Below are 24,191 nucleotides of genomic sequence, written 5' to 3' on the forward strand. Positions count from 1 at the left end.
CATCTTTTTAATTGCTCCTTCGCTATTAGTTACAACGGTTTTGTGGCTAACTACTAATGGTAATACACTAGGACATGTGAACTCAACAAGATGATTTAAAAGTCATGTCTTCACAGTTCACACACACACACACACACACACACACAAACTTGTTCCTTGAGAACAGTTAACTCTATGTTTTGAGGATAAATTCCAGGAGTTTAACAAGTAACAAGAGGGCTGGTCAGACAAGTCAAAAAGTGATCAAGGACTTTTCCAGAGCTTAAACGTGAGGTCGAAGCCAAAAAAAATATCTGCAACCAAACTTAAATGGGTTCTGAAAGTTCTGGACAAGTTTCAGAAGCCACAGTAAAGAGAATGTTACAACTACAACATTGAGTGTGGCTAATTGTTCGACATTGGGAATCATGGATAAAAAACACTGGTGTCCTACCTGTGGAGGATCTCTTGTATCACTTCTTGCTTCTCATGTCATCACTTCTATGGAATTTGGGATTGTAGTTGGTTACACATTGTCAATATTCATGAAGAATCTTTATTGCTTTGCATTATATTCTCCATGTTGTAGAAAAATGTGAACTTATTTAGGCCCCATTTGTCATTGGTATTAGGAAGTGCAAAATTGATTCACAACAAACAATTCTTTGGAATTGTTTGTTGAGAATTGCTTATGCAAAAGTTTGGTAGACATGCATATAAAAAAATCACGTATCTTGCCCATAGCAATGTGTCACCAGGCTCCCAACTGATGAATGACCATACCGTTTATAGAGCACTCTGGGATCCTTAGTAATACACGTGGGAGAGGTTTTTGGGTATCTTAAATGTAGCTTGGGTGAAGCTGAAGTCAATTGAAGGATTTCTTCTATCCAGGCATGCACGGGCAAAAGGAAATAAATGGCTTTACTGGCAGGGTTATGGGCCTTATGGGGAGAGAAGAACAACTGGTGCTTCCGCAATCTTAAGGGAGTAGTGTCGGAGGTTTTTAGACAGGCCAAATTTGGTGCAGTGGATTGGGTTTCGAACTCAATCGCTTTTGACCATTGTGTTCTTCTTTGTTCTGTATCCTGGGTTGAGTTATAATTCTTTAGGTTGTTTGGCGTCTTATAAATAAAATCATAATCTCCCCCCTCCCCTAAAAAAAATCTGATGAGGAGTCCTCACAATAGATCTACCATGCCCTAAGAAAGTCCCCAATCACAGAATCCCAATGATCTCACACTTGGCATTGTTACACAATCTAGACTGTATTAATCTCTGAACCAATTATGGGTGGATGAGGACCCAAATACTGCCTGTATACGATGATAACGACCATCTGATTTGGACCTCCAACTTTGGACCACACATTTATTTTTAAACCATTTTTCTAGTAGGGCATGGTTCAAGCAACTAAGCTCACTTGACCAGTGTGATTTTAGAGATATGCTCTGTCCACAATGTGCCACACAATTTAGATGGTGTGGATAGATGCAAGTGCTGCACGTGAGGAGGATGAGTCACTACCATTTTAAACGTGGGGTTGAAATTACATAGTTTCAATTGTTCCCCTTTCAAGTTGATAGCACTGTTCACCGCTAATGATACTTGCAAGTATAAAACTCCCTCCCAAATAGCTATAAAACACTGAAATCACATCCAATGTACATGCTGCCACATGTGCCATGGCACAGGTGCAATATCCAACTGTCCTTCATTTGAGCCCCACTGCGAAGATGCACTTGGCAAAAAATCAGCCCAGTCCAGTTGTCAGGTCGATACAGTCTAAAAGGAACAAATTGATCGATGAAATAATTTTGCACTATTTTCTCACATTGTGTCCCCACCTGAAGAGTAGTCTAGCACGATTTTTGGGCATCTTTCAATTGATGTTGTTATCATACACTAAATGGTCGTTCTGAGAGTATGCGAAGCAGAGGTTTTGAGAGTAGATCTCCCGGGTGGAATAATCACAGATCTAGATGCCGTTCATCATTGAGATCTTTGAGCAAGCAGAGCAGGACTGAATGTAATAATGGGGCTGGTGTTTTGGTCGAGTCCAACGAAAATGGTTGCGAAGAGGAGGGGGATCGATCGTCGAAAGAGAACTCAATAGACCGTAACAGGGTTTGCTGTGAGGACCCTATGACTTCCAATCCTGGAAGAGATGAGTGGAGGTGTAGATCTCTATCAGAGTCGCTCCGGCCCTCATCTTTACGGGGTATCCTGCAAGGTGGCTCCCTATCAATTTTGCAAGAGTGTTTGGGAAGGTAGGAGGTGGTAGAAGTTCTCATCCCTAGACAACGTAGTTCAGGGGTTCCGAGAGGGTTTGTGTTTGTCAGGATGGGATTGGAGGAGTTAGAAAAGGCAGTATCGACTCTTAATGGTGAAAGTTTTGTCGGAAAGAAGATGCGGGTTCAAATAGCTAAGTATGGTCCTGAGAGAGCTATTCAGGAGGCAACTGCTAACTTTGGAAGGAAGAGAGGAGCATGGAATCCCCATTCTTCTTAGGGGATAAAAAAGGTAGTATCGGCTCTTAATGGTGAAAGTTTCATCATGGTGAAAGTTTCATCGGAAAGAAGATGCGGGTTCAAAGAGCTAAGTATGGTCCTGAGAGAGCTATTCAGGAGGCAACTGCCAACTTTGGAAGGAAGAGAGGAGCATGGAATCCCTATTCTGCTTAAAGATCCAGAGGCAGAGGCAATGGAAGTAATGTAGGCGGTTTTAGTAGTAAAGATCCAAAGGAAGGGAGCATGGGCAAGGCAGCGCCTAGATCTTTCAAAGAGGCCTTATTTGGTCGGGAAGTCTCTCTCCAGGAGAGTGAAGGGGTGGCGGGTGGCAAGGTTCCCTTGGCCTTGGCTCTATAGGGGAGCAAGGTTATGAGAAAGGATTCCTTAGATGGACTGATCATCGTGGTAGACCCGGGAGTGGTGGAAGCTGAGTGCTTGGCTTTTCTATGTTGGTGATTGCCGTAACTAGGGAAGGGGCTTGTCTATCCCAACTGAGAGTCTGGCTTAGGGCATGTTGCTAGCTAGAGGATTGCGATTCAGGCTTAGACCCATCTCAACAACGGATGTATGGATCTCAGTTAAGCCATGAATGAACATGGACTAGTTAGTTATGGCTGGGGTTATGTTCAATGATGGCCCGATCACTTCTGTTCGCAGATGGGAGGAGGGATCTATTCTTAGAAGCGAAATCACATGGTTCCTGTTCTGGGGTATTCCCCTTGAGCTTTTGAACAAGGAGTTTCTTGTCCCTAGGTGGTTGTATAAGAGAAGTTTTGGCGATAGACGAGGCGTCAGAGTTGAGAGAGGACATCAGCGCAACTCGTATGTGTATTACGAGGCGTAGAGTTGCATCGTTGTTGGACTCGATTTTCCGGTCAGTAGGTGAGATGCGTCTTTCATTCATGGTGTAAAAGGAGTTGGAATTGGGGGTTTCGCGCAGATGGGGTGAGCTCTGGAAGAGCAGAGGTGGTGGTGCAATTGCAGACCGACAGTGAGGCAGTGCGAGAAGGCGGAACACCTTTTCAACACTCAGGAGGAGCACTAGTTCCCATAGTGCCTTAGTGTTTGAACCTGGTAGTGCCACATGGGGTTTTGGCCCTCATGGCCTTTCCTCCTGGTATTTCTGTAGAGTGCTTTGGGGGAGCTCAAAGCACCAATGGTGCTCTGCCAATTCATTTCTTGGAGGTTGGACAATAGTCGCTTGTGTGCCCCGCTTATTTTGAGTTAGGGCCTTATCGTCAAACGCGTGTCTTGCTTCAGCCTGATGCTTCAACGACTTTGGCTTTGGGTGCTGGCTTGGAGTTGGATCGGGGTGCGACTTGAATCCGAAGTAAGATGAATTCCGCTGCCTACTTGCCACGTGAAGGGGGATCCTCTACGACTTATCCTCAACCATTCGAGACAACTGCTACCCAATTGTCACCTGCTTGTGCTATCCAACTGCTTGTGCCGAAGGAGATCGCTCCGTTTGTTCATGCTTCTGATCTCGCACGGGACTCGAGCCCTATCCCCCTCCCTTTAAAAGCCCTCTAACCTTACTCCAGAGGGGGTCTGAGGGCTATTCTCCTTCGTAGGGAGTTGACGATCTCTGCTTCTCATTCTGTTGTAGAAGAGGACAAAGGCGATCTAGCCCCTTCTGCAGCAGGGGGAGAAGGGGATGTAGGTCCAACAAGAGATGCCTCTTCAGCTCGCTTCAAATCCTAGCCTAGGTGGCAACGACATAGCTTCGAGCTCAAGATCTGATAGGAACGTAAGCTTGCTAGAGTTATCCCTCACGATGGGAGGGGAAGAGGTAGAGAGGGATGCGTTGGAAGAGACATTAGATGTCACACCTCTTCAAGCCTTGTTAGGTTGAGTCGAGGGTTTGCCTCGTCTCCAATCTGAGGATCTCCAAGTCGTCGGGGCTTGTCCAGAGGGCCCTAATGCTGTTCCTTTATCCCCAGAGGTCTTGGATTGGACCAAGGATATTATCAACAAAGTAGGGAGAAAGCTAGCTTTGTCGTTCCAAGCAGGCGATGGCAATGCGGTTGCTCTCTTTTAACACAAAGCAAAGAGGGAATAACCTTCACAACTAGACCTCGTGACGCACATGTAGAGGGCAATGGGAACTTTCAAGATTAGAAAGCATAGTCAATTATAACATGCGCAGCAAACCGATTGGGCCGAATAGGGGAAGGAGGGAAAGGTCAATTTCGTGATGAAGATTCTTAGTTGGAATGTCAGGGGTTTGAGATAAAAGATTTTAGATTAGAGCTATGTGTAAGAGATCGAAGGTCTAAATTATTTCTCTCCAAGAAACTAAGTCTTTCTCTTTCGACAACTTTGATTTGGAGTCGATTTGGGGGCCACGTTCTAAAGATTTCGTGTGCTTGGATGCATAAGGATCTTTAGGGGGGATCGTTGTGGCATGGCATTCGGGTCTCTGGAAAAAGGAAGACCATTGGAGCGGGGAGTTTTCGATTCTGGTGGTTCTAGTCAAGCTTTATGGCTCTTCTCCAGTGTGTACAGTCCGTGTAGACGTAACAGAAGACTAACTTTTTGGGAGTTGCAGTCAATTTCAGTCAGATGGACAGGCCCTTGGTGGATAGGGGGCGACTTTAATGTTATTCATTACAGCTACGAGAAGAAGCACATCACTCGGATTTCCAGAAGCATGAGGGACTTCTCTTCTTGGATTCAAAATGCATAATTGGTTGACCTCTCGATGTCAGGGGCCATGTTTACTTGGTCGAATGGTCGGGATTAGTCGACGATGTCGCGTCTCGACAGATTTTTGGTGTTTATAGATTGGATCTCCATATTTCCTTTGGCTTCTATTCGAGCTCTTCCTAGAATTGATTCAGACTATTGTCCCATAGTCTTGCAGGTTTCTAATGAGAGTTGGGACTCTAAACCCTTCCGGTTTGAATTGATGTGGCTGGAGGCTAAGGGCTTTAAGGAGCTGGTCTCAGATTGGTGGAATTCATTGTAGGTGGTAGGTTCATCTGGATTTAGGTTACATAAGAAGTTAAAACTGTTCAAAGATAAACTTAAAGCTTGGTGCAAGGAGGTCTTTGGGGCCAGATAAGTATACACAGCCAGCATATTAGATTAGATCTAGGCGATAGATAACAAGGAGGAAGTGGGCGAGGCTTCTGTCGAGGAGATTGACACTTGTGCTAGGTTGAAGCTAGAATATTCCAAAATCCTAAGGGTGTGTTTGGATGGCATGGTTTAGGTCATATTGTATGGTGTTAAATGCATAACGAGGTAAAGTCGTTGTTTGAATTATACTCGGAAATGAGCTAGCTTTCCGCCTTTAAACTTGAGATGTCAAATTGGCGCATTGGGTTGGTTTTCTAATGCAATTTAGACTGATTCGGCGGAACATACGGTGATTTCCTGCCGATACCTTTTGCTTGTGAACCAAGGTGGGGACCATTGTGATGTTTGCAATCCACCCCCTTCCATCCGTTTTGCGAGCTCATTTTAGGACATACAACCAAAAAATTAGCTAGATCCAAGACTTAAGTGGGCCACACGAGGGAAATCTGGGGAAAGAAATGTGTACTGTTGAAACCTTCTTAGGCTCCACCTTGATGCTTATATGCCATCCAAACTGTTTATAAGGTCATCCCCATTGGGATTAACAAAAAACACAAAATTATCCTAATACAAAATTTTTGTGGCCATTCAAATGTTTCAATGGTGATTATTCAATTCTCACTGTTTCCTCTCTTCTTGCCCACTTGAGTCTTGGATTCGGCTCATTTTTGGCCGCGTGTCCTAAAATGAACTCTCAAAACAGATGGACAGGGTGGATTTCTCACAAACATAACGGTGGGCCCCACCTAGGTTCCCAGCATAGGATCTTCTTACGAAAGGCTTTCGTAGGAAATCTGCTTCAAATTCTATTGTAGTTTGGGTGAATCCACACTGTCCATCCATTTTGACAGCTCATTTAAAGCCATGATCCAAAAAATAAAGCATATCTAAATCTTAGGTGGACCATACCACAGGAAACAACCGCGATTGAATTCCCACCATTAGAAACTTCATGTGGGCCACCAAAATATTTATTTGCCACCCAACCTGTTGATAAGGTCACAGACCTGCATGAAGAGACCACACAAATATCAGTTTGATTTTTAAATTTTGGTAGCGCATGAGAAGTTTTTAAAGCTCTGTTACCACAATTTTCGTGTATTATGGTCCACTTGAGATTTGGACCAGCTTCACTTTTGGGATCATGCCCCAAAATAAGTTTTCAAGACAGATGGATGACGTGGATATGAGAGGCATATACATCACAGTGGGCCTGACAATTAGGGTTCCCACCCACGCCCGATTTGCATGGTGCGTTGATGTCACCAAATTCTGTGTGACCCATCATGATATATGTGTTATATCCAAATCATCCGTTCATTTGGCTAGATGATTTTAAGGCTTGAGCCAAAAAATGAAATAGATCCAAAGCTCAAGTGGACCACACCATAGGAAATAGTGGTGATTTAATGCCTACAATTAAAAACTTCCTACACTGTAAGTAGATCCGTAGTGTTTATTTGTCATCCAACCCCTTGATAAGGTCAACTAGAGTTGGATGATGGGAAAATACAAAGATAAGCCTGATCCAAAACTTTTATAGCCTACAAAAAGCTTGTAATGGTCATTCACCACTTTTTCTAGTGGTGTGCTCCACCGAAGATTTTGATCTTCTTAATTTTTTGGATAATGTCCTAAGAGTAACTGAAAAAATGGATATACAACACATTCATCAAGGTGAGCCCCACATGGTAAGTGGAAGGTGTTACCTTGTACAACCTAATCTACTTCTTTTCCAAACACATGATATACTTGCTTCATGCGGTAACTACATCCATATTTGGTTAATCCAAATAGGTGCTTATACATAGTACCAACTTAAACCCCATAAAACCCATGATGTGATGGAAGATTCCACTCACAACAATAAAATATAAGCCAAACTGAGAATCCAAACACGCCTTAAAAGAGGAAGAAATCAAATGGAGCCAACGGTCTTGGGCAGTTTGGCTCAAAGAAGGCGACAAGAACACGCGATTTTTCCACAACATTACATTTGCGAGGGCAAGGTGTAACGAGATTTCTTCTTTGATGATTGAGTGAAGGTTGTTAGAGAAGAAAGAGGAAATCAGTGAGGGTATTGTGGATTTTTATCACAAACTTCTATCCTCCGATCATTGGAAGCAACTAGGGTTGGATTCCTTCAGTTTGACGAAGCATCTTTGGAAGGCGTGGAAGCTTTGGAATGCTCCTTTTCTGAAGAAGAGGTCAGGGTGGTTGTAGATAGTTTGGGGAGGGACAAGGCCCTTGGCCCGGATGGGTACCCCATCGCATTTTTTTTTTCCAGATTTTTTAGGATCTGGTGAAGAGGGACTTGATGGACTTTTTTGAAGATTTTCATGCTGATGGTTCTATTTCATCGGAGTTGGGTGCTACTTTTATAGCGCTCATTCCCAAGGTTGACAGTGTAGGAACTCGAGGACTTTTGGCTAATTAGTCTCAGAGGTAGCCCCTACAAAATCCTCGCCAAAGTTCTAGCTTATAGGCTTAAGAAGGTTTTGGGGAAAGTTATATCCCTGAACAAGGGGGCTTTTTATAGAAGGTAGGTAAATCTTGGATATGGTGTTGATTGCGCAAGAATGCTTAGATTCTCGATTGCGGCAAAAGAAGGCAGTGGTGGTTTGCAAGTTGGATGTCGAGAAGCCGTATGATCATGTGGAGTGGGATTTTATGGATTATATGTAAGGGGGGTTGGGCTGCGGTTTCAAATGGAGAAAATGGACTCGCTCTTATGTGGGTTCGGTGTCGTTCTCAGTTCTTGTCGATGGTTCTCCAAAAGGTTTTTTCAAGGCCTCGTGGGGCCTTAGACAAGGGTATCCTTTGTCCCCCTATCTCTTTCTAGTTATCACAGAAGCCTTTAGTTGTATGCTAGCTTGGGCACAAGAAGTGGGTCTTTTTTCTGGCTTCTCAATGGGAAACTCTTCGACTCCGGTTTCTCATCTCCTGTTGTCGATTATGCACTCATTTTCTGTGAGGCAGACCCGGTTAAGATGGAAGAATCGAGAAAAGTTATTATGTGCTTTGAAGCGATCTCTAGGCTGAAAATCAATGTGTCGAAAAGCGAATTATTGGGTGTCCATGTTTCAAAAGAGGAGCTTGACAGATTAGTGCATTTTTTTGGATCCAAGGTTGGATCGTTTCCCGCATCCAATTTGGGCCTTCTGTTGTGTATCGGGAGATCGACAATTCACCCGTGGGACAAGGTTATTGAGAGAATTGAGAAAATTCTCTCTAAATGGAGAAGCCGCTATATTTCTTTTGGAGGACGAATTACCTTTATAAAGATGGCTTTGTCTAATATGCCTTTATATTTTATCTCTTTTTAAGTGCCTTCAAACCGTGCTAGCGAGGATGGAAAAGCTAATAAGAGATTTTCTGAGGAGGGATTCCGAAGATGGTTTCAAGTTTCATTTGTTGAAATGGGAGGAGGTTTGTAAACCTATCTGCCATGGTGGGTTGGGCTTGCGTCCTCTCAAGCTTATGAACTCAGCTCTCCTTAGAAAATGGCTTAGGAGATTTGGTACGAAGGAAGGCAACTTGTGGTGAGAAGTCATCTCCTCTTAAGTATGGGACTCCTAGGGGGTTGGGAGACCAAGAGATCCCCTTTGTACAGAGGTTCCTTTATCTGGAAAGCAGTGATGTCGTTGCGAGATTTGTTTTGGCAAGGTGTGGCCTCTTGGTGGGGGACGAGTTTAGGATCCGTTTATGGGAGGACCGATGGTGTGGCGATAGCATGCTTCGATCCGATTTCCCTTCTTTGGCTACCTTAGCAAATTCCCACAATGTGTTGGTGGCAATTGTTATTCAATGATCAGCTCTTTGGTGGTGTGGAGCGCCCCCCCCCCCCCCCCCCCCCCCAAGTAGGAGAAATCTTACTGATGAAGAGGGAGTGGCTTTCATGGATCTCTTGGGTCGGTTGCAATTGATTTGCTTGTAAGGAGGTCTTGACTCGTGGGTGTGGACTTCGCACAGTTCAGGCCGCTTCTCGGTTAGGCCTTTTTTTGAGAAGATTGAGCCTTCTCAGTCTTATACTCAGGATCGGCATGCCTTCCACTTCTGGTGTTATGATGAGCCCCCAAAAGTTGCAGCGTTCGCTTGGTTGGTGGGTCGGAAGAAGGTCCTAACGATCAACAACCTGTAGAAGAGATCTATGTTGATCCCTAATGTGTTGTATGTGCAACCGGGAAGCAGAAACTGTGGATCATCTATTCATTTTCTGTTCGTTTGCGAGAGAGGTCTGGGATCATTTTCTCGCAGAGTTCGAGGTGTTGTGGGTGATGCCGATGTCAATCAGGATCCTCTTTGGGCTTGGCATGGAGGAGGAAGCGAGGCTGGCCACCGCTCGAAATGGCTCCTTTCTCTGTTAGCTATTTGGTGGGCCTTGTGGGGAGAAAGGAATAGGCGGCGTTTTTCAGAATCGGTTGAGATCTGTCCAAATGATTATCCTTGGAGTCACCTCGTTGTTGGCTGATTGGCCAGGGATGTAGTTTTTTCCTTGTTAGCAGTTTTGCTGCGTGTAGCTTATGCCTTGTTTTCTCTGTTTTTCAGCTTTTCTGTTCTGCTTTGCTGTTTGGTTTTTCTTAATAAAATTATCATCCTTCAAAAATTACACTAAATGGTCAAGATCACTGATTAATGGGCCTCATATATTTAACCAAAAGCTGTGTGTACCTGCTATATGCTTGGGATGGCTCCACATATGTCACAAGATCATTGATCACAGTATGCCCAAGCTAGATCATAAAATAAGTGTATTTTTATTTTGTGTCTGCTGCGCGATGACTGAGCGGAGGACGGAGATGGAATCAGAGAAGATGACATTAACAGAGGCAGAAATAGGGGAAGGGGATATAGATAGAGCTATCGGCTCTAAGGTAGCGACGCAGGAGACGCGTTCTGGAGATAAGGAAAATGGGGATTGGACGATAATCCCTGCGAGAAGAAAGAGGTATTCTCAGCCCAGAAGTAGGGCACGAGATGTGGCGAACTATCCGACGCTGTTTGTGAAAGGATTTCCTGATGGTTGGCTTCCCATCAACCTATCCAGAGTCTTCAGTAGAGCTGGAATAGTGATGGATGTTGTACTACCAAGGAATAGGGAGACGGGAGCTATGCGGGGCTTTGCGTTGGTCAGGATGAGCATGGAGCGGGAGTTACTTCAGGTGATTAAAAGCCTTCATGGTGAGAGCTTCGGAGGACAAAAACTGGTGGTGCAGCGGGCGAGATTTGGCTTGGAGCTTAGACGTTCACGCATTTCTGCGATGAAGACGAAGACAAAGGCAGACTCGTCTCAGGAGGTTTAGCGGGCTAACATTCCTCAGTATCAGCCAGGATCTTCCTCCTTCAAAGAGGTGCTCCTCAAAGATTCAGGGAATGCAGATCTTGGTAGGACAGACACTTGCAGGGCTGAGAAAGTTTCATTGCAATGAAAAGGTAGCCCAGAGACGCGTCCCATGCAGGTTGACGACTCAGTGATTCAGATCAATCTGGACTCTTTCTCCAAGTCCAAGATGGATCTACGTGGTTCGGTGGTGGTTATGACCAAGGAAGGAGCATCCTTACCATCGGTTAATCGGTGGCTAGAGGATATCGGAGGGATGAAAGCGGGGTCTTACATCACAAGGCCGATTGGATTCAACAAAGTCTGGATGAAGGGGCCTCCAGGATTTATAGAATATTATTTGATGATGGCAAGGGCGTTGCACACCGACGGTCCGGTGTTTCAAATCCTTAAATGGGAGGAGTTTTCGGCCGTTGGGTATGAAGAAATATGGGTTCTGATCTGGTCGATCCCCTTGGAAGTGTGGAGCGTAGAGTTTTTTCACGGCTTGATATCTTGTTTGGGAAATTTAATCGAGATAGACCCCAAAACATCTGCAGGGGAAGAGTTGGGGGTCATCAGAGCTCGGATTCGGAGGAAGAAAGGGTTGCCGCTACCTCCATATCTGAAGATTTCATCGGAGGAGAGGCAGCTAATTCCGTCGATTCAACAGGAGAGGAACAATGATCCCATCCCTTGGTGGGGAGATCTCTGGCGAGCCAGAGAGATCCACTCGTCGAGGCCGAAGGTCTGGCACGAGAAGATGAAGGAAGATGGTGCACAGTTTTAGTGCACTGCAGGAGTACCTAACCTCTGCGAGGTACTGGCTACAAACACCAGCACCCTACCAAATCCCCCTCCCCTCAAGCGTCGTGCTCTTACGCCTGCGCTCGGACACGTGGCAACGATCGAGCGAGAGACGCAGAACCTCTTGTGCTCTTCTCAGAACATGCGTTTGCTGGACGACACTTGCTCTCTGGTCTTGCTTCGCACGGAGCAAGCGTGTAACCCTTTAGAAAGTGGAGTCCTCTCGGTTCGAGATGCCACACGTGGCGTGTCTTCGTGCGACGTTGGCGATATAAGTACGGTGCCATGTGGTCTTCTCAAGGGCGCTGTGGAGACCGAGCTTTGTCGCTCCTTCGGGTGTCTTGCTGGCAGTGCAACATAGGGTCGGTCTGACTTCATTAGGCTCGGAAGCTGCTTTGGCGGTAACGTTGTTCTCGAGAGCCTGGGTCGGGAAGACAAAGACCGCATCGAAATCAGCCTCGGCTCCTCATCGGGTGGCTCGGATTTAACGCCATCCAGGTCGATAAATCTGAGCCTTTCTTTACGTGCGACCCTTGCCTCCGATCCTGCTCTAAGCCCAATTGATATACCGCCGCCAGTTTTGGACCATTTCTCGTCTTTGAAAGAGGGTTCGGACAGAGAAGACGAGATTACTTCGAACTCCCTTCTTCACTCAACGGAATGGGGAGATCAATCTGAAGCCGGGTCTTTGCTTTATTCTCCCTACTCGGCCGATGCTTGTGATCAGGCCATTGTTTCCTTATTTCAAGAAGACGCTGGTAGTTGCATCCCTGAAGATGAGGCTCAAGGTATTCTGGAAGCGGAACCCCTTCAGATGCGGGTAGGAACTGTAACAGTAAGTATGGAATTGGCACAGGTGATTGAAGATCAGAAAGCTAAAATTGCAAAATGCATCCAGAAGAAACGCTGGATAGGGGACGCCCTGGGTCACATTGGTAGGTTCGTCGGCCTATCTTTCGTAGACAATCTGAAAGATTTTGTAGCCTTGTTCCTGTGTATAGAGGCATGAGGTCGGCCCCTTTCAACATCGGTATCTCCGCATAAAGGCCACACTCGTACAAGCCACAATAGGGAACTCCAGAGCCTTCTAGCCAGTCCTAATAGCTTGTTTTTTAGTGAGAAGGGAACGACCAAAGTTGGTCGTAGGGGCAGATCAGTTGCTTAATGATCATCATATCATGGAATATCAGAGGGGTGGGGTCCAGACAGAAGAAATTCATGATTAAAGATATTTGTTCAAGAAGTAAAGCGGACATTATCTGCCTGCAGGAGACTAAAGTCCAATCCTTTAACGACAATATTCCTTGATCCCTGTGGAAGGTGAAAGATGGCTCATGGGTGGCCCTGAATGCTAAAGGTAGTGTTGGTGGGGTGCTAATAGCATGGAATCTAGCTGTCTAGTCCTTGGATCAGAGTTGGATTGGGGAATTTTTGGTCTCGGTTATCCTCATTGAGGTCAACTCCAACCGTAGTTTTCTCATCTCCTCTGTGTATGGGCCGAATCAAGCTGATTGAAGGGGAAGATTTCTGGAAGGAGCTGAGCGAAGCTAGGCAGAGGTTTGATGGGTTGTGGTGCATTGGCGGCGACTTCAACATCACCCGATACTCGGACGAGAAATCTACGGGGGGCAAGGTGAAAGCGGGTATGCGGTTATTTTCAGAATGGATCGAGGACCAGGCGTTGATTGATCTGCTACTGGTGGGAGCTCGATATACTTGGACGAATGGTAGGAGGGATCCAATTCTTGCGAGATTGGATAGGTTTCTTGTTTCTACGGAATGGATTGAAGCTTTCCCTTTTTCCTCTTAATCCTCCCTCCCAAGACCGACGTCCGATCACTGGCCGATCAAGCTCTCCATGCCTGAAGATAACTGGGGGCCAAAACCTTTTAGGTTCGACCTCTCTTAGTTGAAGATCGAAGGCTTCTCTTAGCTGATTAAAGGGTGGTGGGCAGGGTTCGAAGTGGAGGGATTTGCTGGGTTCAGAATTCTCCAAAAGTTCAAGCTCCTAAAAATCAAGATCAATGACTGGAAGGCAGCCTTCCTTCACACCAGAGATCGGGAAACTGAGGCCATTCTTGCTGAGCTCTAGGCGCTAGATGATTCTTCCAATGACATTCCTTTGTCTGCTGATTCGTGGAATAGAAGGGCCCAACTGATACACGATTACTCTTCGAGGGTGAGTGAAGCTGAGACCTCGTGGAGGCAAAAGTCGCAGCACAAATGGATTGCTGAGGGGGACAAGAATACTAGATTTTTTCATATCATGGCCACTGCGCGTGCTAGAGTCAACAGGATTAGCTGTTTGGAGATCGACGGCGAGCGGACTGAGGATAAGCAGCGTATAACTGAGGAGGTTGTAGGGTATTTCAGCAAATTATTCTGTAAAGAAAGTTGGCGCAGACCGAAACTTGATTTTCTCCCATTCAATCAAATTTCTTCTGCAGAATCGCTAGCCCTGGAAGCCAATTTCTCGGAGGAGGAAGTCCTTTAATCTGTTAAAGATATGGAAGGAGAAAAAGCCCCTGGCCCGGATGGCTTTCCGATCACGTTTCTTCAGTTTTTTTGGGATATGTTGCAAGGAGACATCATGGACTCTTTTTTTTTTTTTTTTTCTGAAATTTATGAAAGAGGCAGGTTATCCAAGGCTCTCGGAGCGTCCTTCATCACTCTCATCCCTAAAATTCAAGGTGCTGTCTCTCTAAAGGATTTTAGGCCAATAAGTTTTCTGGGTGGCTCGTATAAGATTTTGGCTAAAGTTCTAGCGACTAGGTTGAGAAAGGTTATGGGGAAGATTATATCGGAGAATCAAAGTGCGTTCATTGCGGGTAGGCAGATCATTGATAGTGCATTGATTGCGAATGAATGTCTTCATTCCATTCACAAATCGGGGGCCAAATCTCTGCTTTGTAAGCTTGATCTTGAAAAGGCTTACGATTATGTTGATTGGGAATTTCTTCATTATATGCTCCAGCAGATGGGTTTTGGGGTTAAATGGTGCCTCTGGATCAAGGAATGTGTTAGCTCTGCCATGTTCTCAGTCATTCTTAACGGGTCCCTAAAAGGTTTCTTTGGGAGCTCAAGGGGGTTGCGGCAAGGGGATCCTCTATCTCCCTTCCTCTTCCTTATCATTGGGGAGGCCCTCTCTAGAATGTTGAAAAGAGGTCAAGAAACTGGTATCATTGGAGGGTGTGCAATCAGAGGGATGGACGCCCCAATATCTCATGTTCAATTTGCGGACAATACTCTCCTTTTCTGCGAAGCAAATCAGTCTAAAATTAGCAATTTGTGCACGGTGATTCGGTGTTTTGAAGCAATATCGGGCCTCAAAGTCAACCTCTCCAAGTCTAAAATGTTCAGTGTTAACATGGAAGAAGTTGAGACCTCTCTTGTTGCGGGTTCTTTCGATTGTCCGACCGGTAATCTCCCTTCTACCTTTGTTGGCCTTCCGTTATGCTTAGGAAAACCTCCTAAGTCATTGTGGGACAAAGTTATCGACAGATTTGAACATTTCCTAGCCAGATGGAAATGCAAGTACTTATCCTTGGGGGGGCGTCTCACTATGATCAAAGCGGTCATCTCTAACTTGCCCTCATATTTCATGTCATTGTTCAAATGTCCGAATGCGATCTTGGGCAAGCTCGAAAAAACTCAAACGGGACTTCCTTTGGCATGGCAAGGAAGACAAAGAAATTTCATTTGGTGAATTGGAAGATGGTGTGTCAGAATGTGAATAAGGGTGGCGCAGGTGTTAGGGACCTCAGAAGCATGAACCGTGCGCTCCTAGGGAAGTGGATCTGGAGGCTTGGAAACGAACTAGATACTCTTTGGAATCGTTTGATTAAGAGTAAATATGGTCGGCCTGGGGGTGGACGAGAGATAGTTCAGTGTATAGGGCTTCGGCCATATGGAAAGATATCTTAGGCTTGAGGAAGGAGATTCATCAAGGCATTCGATTCTCCATCGGCAAAGGGGATAAATTTCAGTTTTGGGAAGATGTGTGGGTAGGGGATCAACCCCTTAAAGGTGTTTTCCCAAACATCTACCGTCTAGCTCCTAATAGATCCATATTGGTGGCTGACAGTTATGATATTCATGGAATTGAGGTTGTGTGGAATCCCCCCTTAAGAAGGAATCTCCAAGATTGGGGGATAGAAGAGTATGCGGCTCTCCTAGCGTGCATTAGTAAGGGTAATCCTATCCAGGAAAACATCGACAAATTGGTGTGGATCCAAGATAAATCGGGCCTCTTCTCGGTTAAATCGGCCTACAATTTTTGTGCCAGGATCTCTTAGGCGACAGAAGAAGTGTGGACTGATAAGCTGTGGAAATACAAGATACCCCTGAAGATTGCAGTTTTTGCGTGGTTGGTAGGTTAAGGGCAAAGTATTGATGATAGATAACTTGAGGAAAAAAGGTATGATTCTTCCCAACATTTGCCTTTGCTGCATGGCGGTGGAAGAATCAGTCAATCACCTATTTATTCACTGCCCTCTCATAGGCCAGATTTGGTCTTGTTTTCTCTCCTGGTTCAATCTATCGTGGGCTCTCCCCAATTCGATGGGTCAGCTGCTTATGGCCTGGCATGGGGTCTCCTTTTGTAAGCAGAAATCTATAATCTGGAGATCATCTCTTGCGGCTATTTGGTGGGCGGAGTGGGAAGAGAGGAATGGAAGATGTTTTAGAGGGGAATCTAAAGGGCGGGATTCCATTATGCAAAGGGTTCAGTCCTATATTTTCGAATGGGCTTCTATTATTATCCCTCTAAAAGATTGTAATGTGCTTTTGTATGGAGCTAACTCGCTATCTCAGCGGGCCAGTTGCTCCCTTGTTCTCCCTTTAGTGAAAGTTTCTGTTATCTCTCAAAAAAAAAATGAATGCCTCGGGTCACTGACACATGTGCCATATGCCCCCACACATGAGGGGCCGCTTATTGAATTACAGCCCTTTGGAGAGAGCGAAAACGCCTCCTTTGAAACGTCGTTTTGGTGCTTACTAATACTTTGAAATGTCCCTTTTCTACGTGTTTTTAATGCTTATTTAAGTGCTTTGAGAATTATGGTTGCCCAAAATTGCTTATTTAAGCAACACCAATCAATTCTATGAAGTATAACTTTTTGCATATGGTTTGTTATGTGTTTATATGTGTTCTGTGTACTCTGATCTCCACACTTTGTTTATCTGCACATGGAATTGGCGACTATGATCTGCATACTGGTTTTGCTTTTTCTTACCTGCAGGCTGCAGGGAAATTCACTTTCTAGTTTCTACTTCACAAGTTTCTTTTATCCCTCTTATTTTCAGTGATGGTGAGACTTTTATATCTGCCGACGATCTTCGAATAAATCTTTGGAACTTAGAAATAAGCAGCCAGAGTTTCAATATTGTTGATGTCAAGCCTGCAAACATGGAGGATCTGACTGGTAAGAATTCACAATGTTCAGAATAGACATTGTTTATTGACAAAATTTTATCTGCAGACTCGTTTTGTGAATGGCAGTCCTGAGGTTTCTCTTGAATCTCAAAACCAGCATAAGTTAAAATTCTGGCATTTGTTAATGAATTCCTCTGTCATCCAATACCTTTGCTGTTTAATATAATATGAGCGGTCGACGTGTTCACCATGATATTATCCAAGCATCTAGTTACTGAACCTGTCATTTTTTGGTGGTGGTGTTATATATACAATCATTTAGCAACGTTGTCTGATTGGATTTCAGAGAACAAAACCTGTGGATGTCAAGAGGGCTCTTGGGTCGTGAAATCTTATTTCCCATTTAGAAATCATAGACATCTCTCTCTCTCTCTCTCTCTCACGTCTTGATAGATAACCAAGAGATTCATTAAAAAAAGAAGATAAAATCAACAACAAAACTCCAGAGATGACACGAAGGCTACAATGAAAAAGGGGGAAAAAGCAGTGAGAAGCTGCACACAACTACTACAGATACTGGATCCAACACTGTCACCCATTTGGTACTAAGATCAAATTTCTACGTGCACCAGCCTTCTCTAAATAGTGTGCCTCTGAGTTTGCCTTCCTGGGGACTAAAGTGAGAGAATGTCCCAACTGTTGCACAGATTGTGCACTTTCATCTAAAATATGCACAATTCTCCAGGACTTTCCCATAGCCCATGCAATAGTGTTACTTGTGTCACCTTAACTGAGGACTGGACCCAAAGAAACATCAAATGCAATCTTACAAGCTTGCAGAAGTCCTGCATTTAATGCAAAATTAGAGTCCCTAATCCCGACAGGCCCTGAAAATTCATTGATCAAGCTCCAACTGATGTCCTGAAGAATCCCCCCACCCTGGATGGCCTGGGGTTCCCCACCAGATTCCATCAAAATTCCTTTTAAGCTGACTGGGATAATGAACTCTTTTAGGCACATCTTTCCAATCCCTTAGGGCACACCTCGATCACTGCAGCCAGCCATAGATCTAGGCTTTGACCAAGCAGTGTCTATTGATTACCCTACCAAATCTTTGTAACAAATGGGCAGTGGACATTTAAGTGATTCATACTTTCAGCATCCTTAACATGCAGCAGCCACTCTAATTTTCATTTCCCTATTATGAAGATGATAATGTGTGAGCACCTTGTCATGGCCACCAGCCACCCAGAAGCAGTAACTCTAGGAGAACCATTAACAGCATAGCAATGCCATCGGTCCCTCTCCTGCCATCTCCTCCCTTGTTTTCACATGCACCAATCTCAGACCTCTCCCATCTCCATAATCTTCCATATTGCCTTGATTGGTTAAACACCACTCCCTCCAGAAGCCGAAGGAGCCTCACAGACTCTTTGGCTTCAACTTCCTTGAGTTCCATATGAAAGTAGGGCCTGATGACCCGATTCCCTCTCCGGCTAAAGATATCCTGCACTTGAGCTCTTTATATGGTGAGAACCTTTACGGTCTAAAATTTTTGCAGAGTGGACCATTGCCACACTGTCTGTCTCCCAAAACCAAGTTGTTGAGCCATTTTCTATATCAAATGCTGTTCCAAAGTTGATCATGCTTTTCATAGACAGGATCCCCTTCTGGACCCTGCAAGTTCTGCGCCAGGCTGATAGTGGGACAGCCCTACCATAGGCTTGGATGCCATATTTTAATCCTGAACCTCCTCACCCATTTGCCCAAAAGCACATAATTCATTGTTTTGGGGGCCTTTTATTGTAGCTCCACCCTCCTTAATTGGTTTATAAACCTGTTTCCTTTCATTTTTCAACCAAATGATATTTGCACTAGAGTTGCATGGAGCATGACGCAAAGTGGCAACTGATGAGGTATCTGTTTCAAAACGTTAGCAATTATAAACAGCTAGCAAGCATGAAAGAAGGATTTGGTGAAGCGTGAATCTGAAGGGTGATTTGAAGCTGGAGTGGCACCTGCGTAGAAGGATTGTGCAACTAAGATTTGCACTTTTCCTCCAATTTCACAGAAAATCTCCCCATGTTAACAATGCTCAAAAACAAAAACAGAAAAAAAAATTTTAAAAAAATAAAAAATGAAAGAAGAAGCATGGCTTTGATCACCAGCTTGCAAAGAATGAGAAATATGAAACCCAAAAGAGAAATATTTGCCCTTCAAGCAGCGAGCTTCCACTCAACTCTTTCGATCACCAGCTTGCAAAGAAACTTAGGAGGCTTTCCAACACATGGCGACAATCCAACATTTCTGCAACCTAAGCTTCTCGCATATCCAGTCTGCCTCCACATCTGGCTTGACCCCAATCAACTTACTTTTAGAGAGGTTTACCTTCTGCTCAAACACCAAAAAAAATAATCTTAATGAAGCCGTTTTGTTTTGTTTTTGTTCTTGTTTTGTTTTTTTTTTTTTGAAGAGTGATGAGAATTTTATTAGAAAGCTGCAAGAAGCAGAAAAAAAAATAAAAACAAAGGCCCAGCGGAACCAACAGCCAACTAATGGCAACAAAGAGCCCATTAAGATTAAGAAAAAAAAATCTTAATTTAGTAGGCAGTTATTTGTCTTGGCCCTATTGGCTTGGACTTCTTCATGTGTAGCTGTATTTAGATCATTATCCATTTAGTTATGTTCCTTGTTTGTGTCATTCATTATCCATTAGTAGTGGTCCTTGGTCGTCCCATCCAACTTTTGGATCTAACTTGTTTAACTCCTTCGGCTGTGTCTATCGTGGTGACCGTGTTTTACATGATACATGACCATCAATAGTTTTTCTATTTCTCATAGCACCCTCCATTCGGTCTTTTCATTCTATGATTTTCAATGTAAGTGCTATGTCATAGGCCATAAGCTTCTTTTTATTGTATGTTCAATTCAAAATGATGGGAATGTGCTTTTAACAGTTCTATTGGTTCTTCCATCTTAAGAACACAAATGCCTGATCTTTCATCTGTTCTTATACTTGCAGAGGTGATAACTTCTGCAGAGTTCCACCCTACTCACTGTAATATGCTAGCATATAGTAGCTCAAAAGGGTCAATACGGCTTATCGACCTGCGGCAATCTGCATTATGTGATACTCATTCCAAATTGTAAGTAGTTCACCAGCTTCTTTGATCCTAGCCAATTTCACCAGATCATATTGCTAAGTCTGATGGATACTCTTGACTTAGGAACCATATGCAATACTAGTAAGCATGATAAAATATTATGTAGTACCTTTCGTTTTTTTTTTGAAATATTTACTTGTCAATTTTGAAGCTACTTGTTCAATGATCTTACTTCCCAATCTCATAAAGCATTATTAGTTAATGATATCGAATATGTACAGGTTTGAGGAGCAGGAGGCTCCTGGTTCAAGGTCATTCTTTACGGAGATTATTGCCTCAATATCAGATATTAAGTTTTCGAAGGACGGACGACACATCCTTAGTCGTGATTACATGACTCTTAAGGTTTTTTTTTTTTGTATCTTTTTGTATTAGTGTGGGAGTGTTTAGGTTATGTTCTGAAATGTTTACAGTTTCTAGAATAATCATTTTTCAAATGGGAGTTTGATATTTACACCCCAAACCCCATCCCAACTCTTTTTTTTTTTGAATGTGGAACCCCATCCCACCCTTTTGGTGAATACTCTCCCTATCTCTCATTTTCTCTGTCCTGCTGTATCTTTTGCATGTGCTTCTTGGCAAAGAACTAGAAACTGGCATTGAAGAGTTCATTGTTGTCGTCATCACCACCACCACTGCTGCCATCATGATCATGGCCATTGCTATTTTGGGTTGGCTTTATGGATCGTGTTTCACCAATCGATTCTATGTGAGGACATATCTTCAGTGAGCAAACAAGTTTCGTGGTCCTTGTCACCTCAATCCAAGTCCCTCAAGGACTTCCTCTCATCCTCTTTGCAAGCCCTTAAAACTCTAACCAATATTCCCTCCCTAGTTGAGTGGTCTCTGGTCTTTGTTGCACATCATTGCATCATCTCTTTTTGCTCTCCATCATTCATGCCTCAGCACCTACATGGCAATCTTCACCTCCTTTATCTGTAAGTCCTCCCAATCCTTGTTTTGCCCCCTTTGCCCTAAGTGGGCTCCATCATGCATTAAGAAATGCAAACATGATAGTGTTCCTTGCAATGGAAGGAATGCCAAGGCTGGCAATAGATATACTAGTGACACTCCCCAATAGACTAGCACTCTCTTGATTTAAATTTCTATATATATATATAGATATACACACACACACACATACATACATACATATTTTCCTTTTTCAAGTAAAGTTTTTTAACCCAAAAAACAGAAGAAGAAGAAGAAGAAGAAGCAATGATTCGTTTATGTCATCAACTCGAAGAAATGTTTTTTTTTTTTCCTTCCATCTCTTGTATCTTTATAGTTTTGAGATCATCAGTCCAGTGTAGCAGTGTCTGGCATCTGGATACTGTATAGGGATCTTATTTAAAATGATTTTAGTTATGCACATTGCTTTTAGCTGAAAGCTTAATCTGTAGCTTGTTTGTGTTTTTTGTTGTGCCTTTCTCGTTCACATCTGTTTCACGTGTCCGTACTTTACCAGCTATGGGATATAAATATGGATTCTGCTCCTGTTGCAACTTTCCAGGTTCATGAATATCTGAGGCCAAAGGTGATGATTCTTGCTATGGATAAATTTCTTCTGAACCCTTGATGAGGCACTGCTGCATGGAATCCATGCAGGTGTGCTGAATTCTAATTCTAATGATGATGTTGTCATTGTCTTGTGCAGCTCTGTGATTTGTATGAAAATGACTCTATCTTTGACAAGTTTGAGTGCTGTCTGAGTGGAGATGGACTCCGTGTAGCTACCGGTTCATACAGGTCTGCAATTTCTGTTTCAATAGTTACGTCTGCAACTGAATGCGTAACTTAATTGAGTTCCTCAAACTATTCACATTGAGAGACTGGGCCCAAACTGCGATTATGTTGTTCAACTCAAAAGAAATGTAACTTCAATTTGATGGTTACTTCCTTGTTATGAATGCTATGGAATGTAATTGCAATTTGTCCATGCCAACTTATTTGAACCAGTTGTTTCAATCCAGTTCAACAATGCCTCTAAATGTGGTCCAGTTTATTGTCATTACTCAGTATCCAAATTGTTATCTGTAACCTTGTAGACAGTGATGCTAAGACTGTCTTTTGCTATCCAGCAATCTGTTCCGTGTGTTCGGCTGCGCTTCTGGGAGCAATGAGGCAACGACTTTGGAAGCCAGCAAAAATCCTATGAGGTATAGCTATTTTTTTTTTTTTAAAAGGACTGAGCGATATGATGATGAGAACATGGTTTATCTATGACATAAATAATAGCTATTATAGTTTAGAGTGAAATTCTTCATCTGTGAGATAATCCTTTGCCTAAAAAAATATATATTTATTTGGAAGTCATTTGATGAGCATGAGAACCATTTAATCCATCATTGACTTCATACCACCTTGCTAATCATATGTAGGAGACAAGTGCAGACCCCTCCAAGGCCGGCAAGATCTCTGAGCAGCCTAACACGCGTTGTAAGACGAGGTTGGTATTGAATTATCCTGCTCTGAGCTACACAAAACTAAAAGGATTAGAAAGTCCAACATGGTTTTCCTTTGTTATATCTATTGTGTTCATGAATGTTAACAACAGGAGCTGAAAGCCCTGGCGTCGACGCAAATGGAAATGCTTTCGATTTCACAATGAAGTTGCTCCACCTAGCATGGCACCCAACTGAAAATTCAATCGCATGCGCTGCTGCAAACAGCCTGTACATGTATTATGCATGAAACGTTCTCGGAAGAAATGTGCCACTCGGCTATTTTTTTTTTGGACGGCTGTTGGTGAAGGCCGCTGCTTTTCCTGCAACCATCAAAGATGGAGACCGCAATTCCTCTGAGCCCCAGCATCCCCTTTTTTAAGTTGTAGTGCATCCCCAGATCGTAATGCAGAAGAGGCTGTCGGTATCCACGAGGAAGTAAAAACTATCTTTCGTTCCCGGGCAGGCAGCTCAATTCTGATTCATTTTTAGAAAAGATTCCCCTCTTTTCTGTGTTGCGTTTAGGTCCGAAAAGCACAATTGTAGCACTCCTGCAATCGAATGATGGCTGTATTGATGCAATTACTGGGTTTTGGTCCATCCAAGGGTCGTTGACTTGAATGCAAAAAAAGGTTTCTTTCTGCATTACATGGATCTCATCATCAGCTGGTCATGGAGCTTTGTTTTGTCAGACCTGCTCATTGAGCATTTGTGAATGTTTATCATGATTATTTTAATTTTCTGCGCTAACCTTTACATCTTCTGTTCGCAGAGCTGCCAGAGCCTGATAGACGGTCTGGGGCTAGGTGAAGTTCGTAGGCAGGTGTTATTCGTCGTACTTTTAGGATGGATTATGTTTCTCTTACAAGTACAATTTGTATATTTCTGAGTTGGGGATAAAAGAATGGTTTTGAAAATAAGGCTTTTTGTGGCAGTCTTAGATGCATGTGGTTTTTCTTCTCAGGCCTTTTTTGGGAATGTTGAAACTTCATAAAAGAAAACGATTTCCATGGATGATCTACCTTTCACTCTCTTTGAGAGAAAAAAAAAGAAAAAAAGCTATGGAAACTGATTTTCATTTCCAAGGTTTTCTTTACAAAGCATGGATATCGATTTCTTCAAAAAACAAAAAAAAAAAAAAGAAAAAAGAAATGAAGAAGAAAAACATGTTAAATGTTGATTTTCACAGTTATTGAGAGAGCTCTCACCTTTTTACTGTTAACGCTATAACATTCCCATATAAAGCTGCATTTCAAACCAAACAGCAGAATTACAATTGGAATCTGCAGGTGGTGGGGTTGCCTGCTGTCTCTCATCCTGTGCTGCCTGGTAGGGGGGCTGCTGGTGGGGCCATTGGGCTTCGTCTGAGAAGCTGCCGTGCAAGTTTGGGGTGCCCATCATGTTTTGATTTATGGTGCAGGCCGCTGATTCCAGTGGTCTTCTGATCTTGGAGGATTGTCAAAGCATCCGCTCAACGGTTTGAATCATTGAACTGATGCTTCCTCTCAA

General features: G+C 43.5%; 1 protein-coding gene across 5 annotated transcripts in view; it reads left to right on the forward strand.

Moving 5' to 3' along the window:
- Positions 1-23,628, forward strand: part of LOC131222850 (serine/threonine protein phosphatase 2A 55 kDa regulatory subunit B beta isoform-like) — a 40,514-nt gene extending 16,886 nt beyond the window's left edge. For 4 of the 5 annotated variants that reach the window (XM_058218068.1, XM_058218069.1, XM_058218070.1 and 1 more), the window contains 8 exons: positions 17,005-17,123; positions 20,097-20,220; positions 20,460-20,583; positions 21,707-21,775; positions 21,896-21,987; positions 22,320-22,397; positions 22,620-22,687; positions 22,796-23,628. In XM_058218068.1, coding sequence (XP_058074051.1) covers positions 17,005-17,123; positions 20,097-20,220; positions 20,460-20,583; positions 21,707-21,775; positions 21,896-21,987; positions 22,320-22,397; positions 22,620-22,687; positions 22,796-22,932 — 811 coding nt within the window. In that variant the 3' untranslated portion in view covers positions 22,933-23,628. The remainder of the gene's footprint in view (positions 1-17,004; positions 17,124-20,096; positions 20,221-20,459; positions 20,584-21,706; positions 21,776-21,895; positions 21,988-22,319; positions 22,398-22,619; positions 22,688-22,795) is intronic. The other variant, XR_009160206.1, reaches the window with a different exon arrangement.
- The last annotated feature ends 563 nt before the right edge of the window (positions 23,629-24,191 follow it).

Source organism: Magnolia sinica, chromosome 13 (assembly GCF_029962835.1).
Source record: "Magnolia sinica isolate HGM2019 chromosome 13, MsV1, whole genome shotgun sequence".
Classification (NCBI taxonomy): Eukaryota; Viridiplantae; Streptophyta; class Magnoliopsida; order Magnoliales; family Magnoliaceae; genus Magnolia; species Magnolia sinica.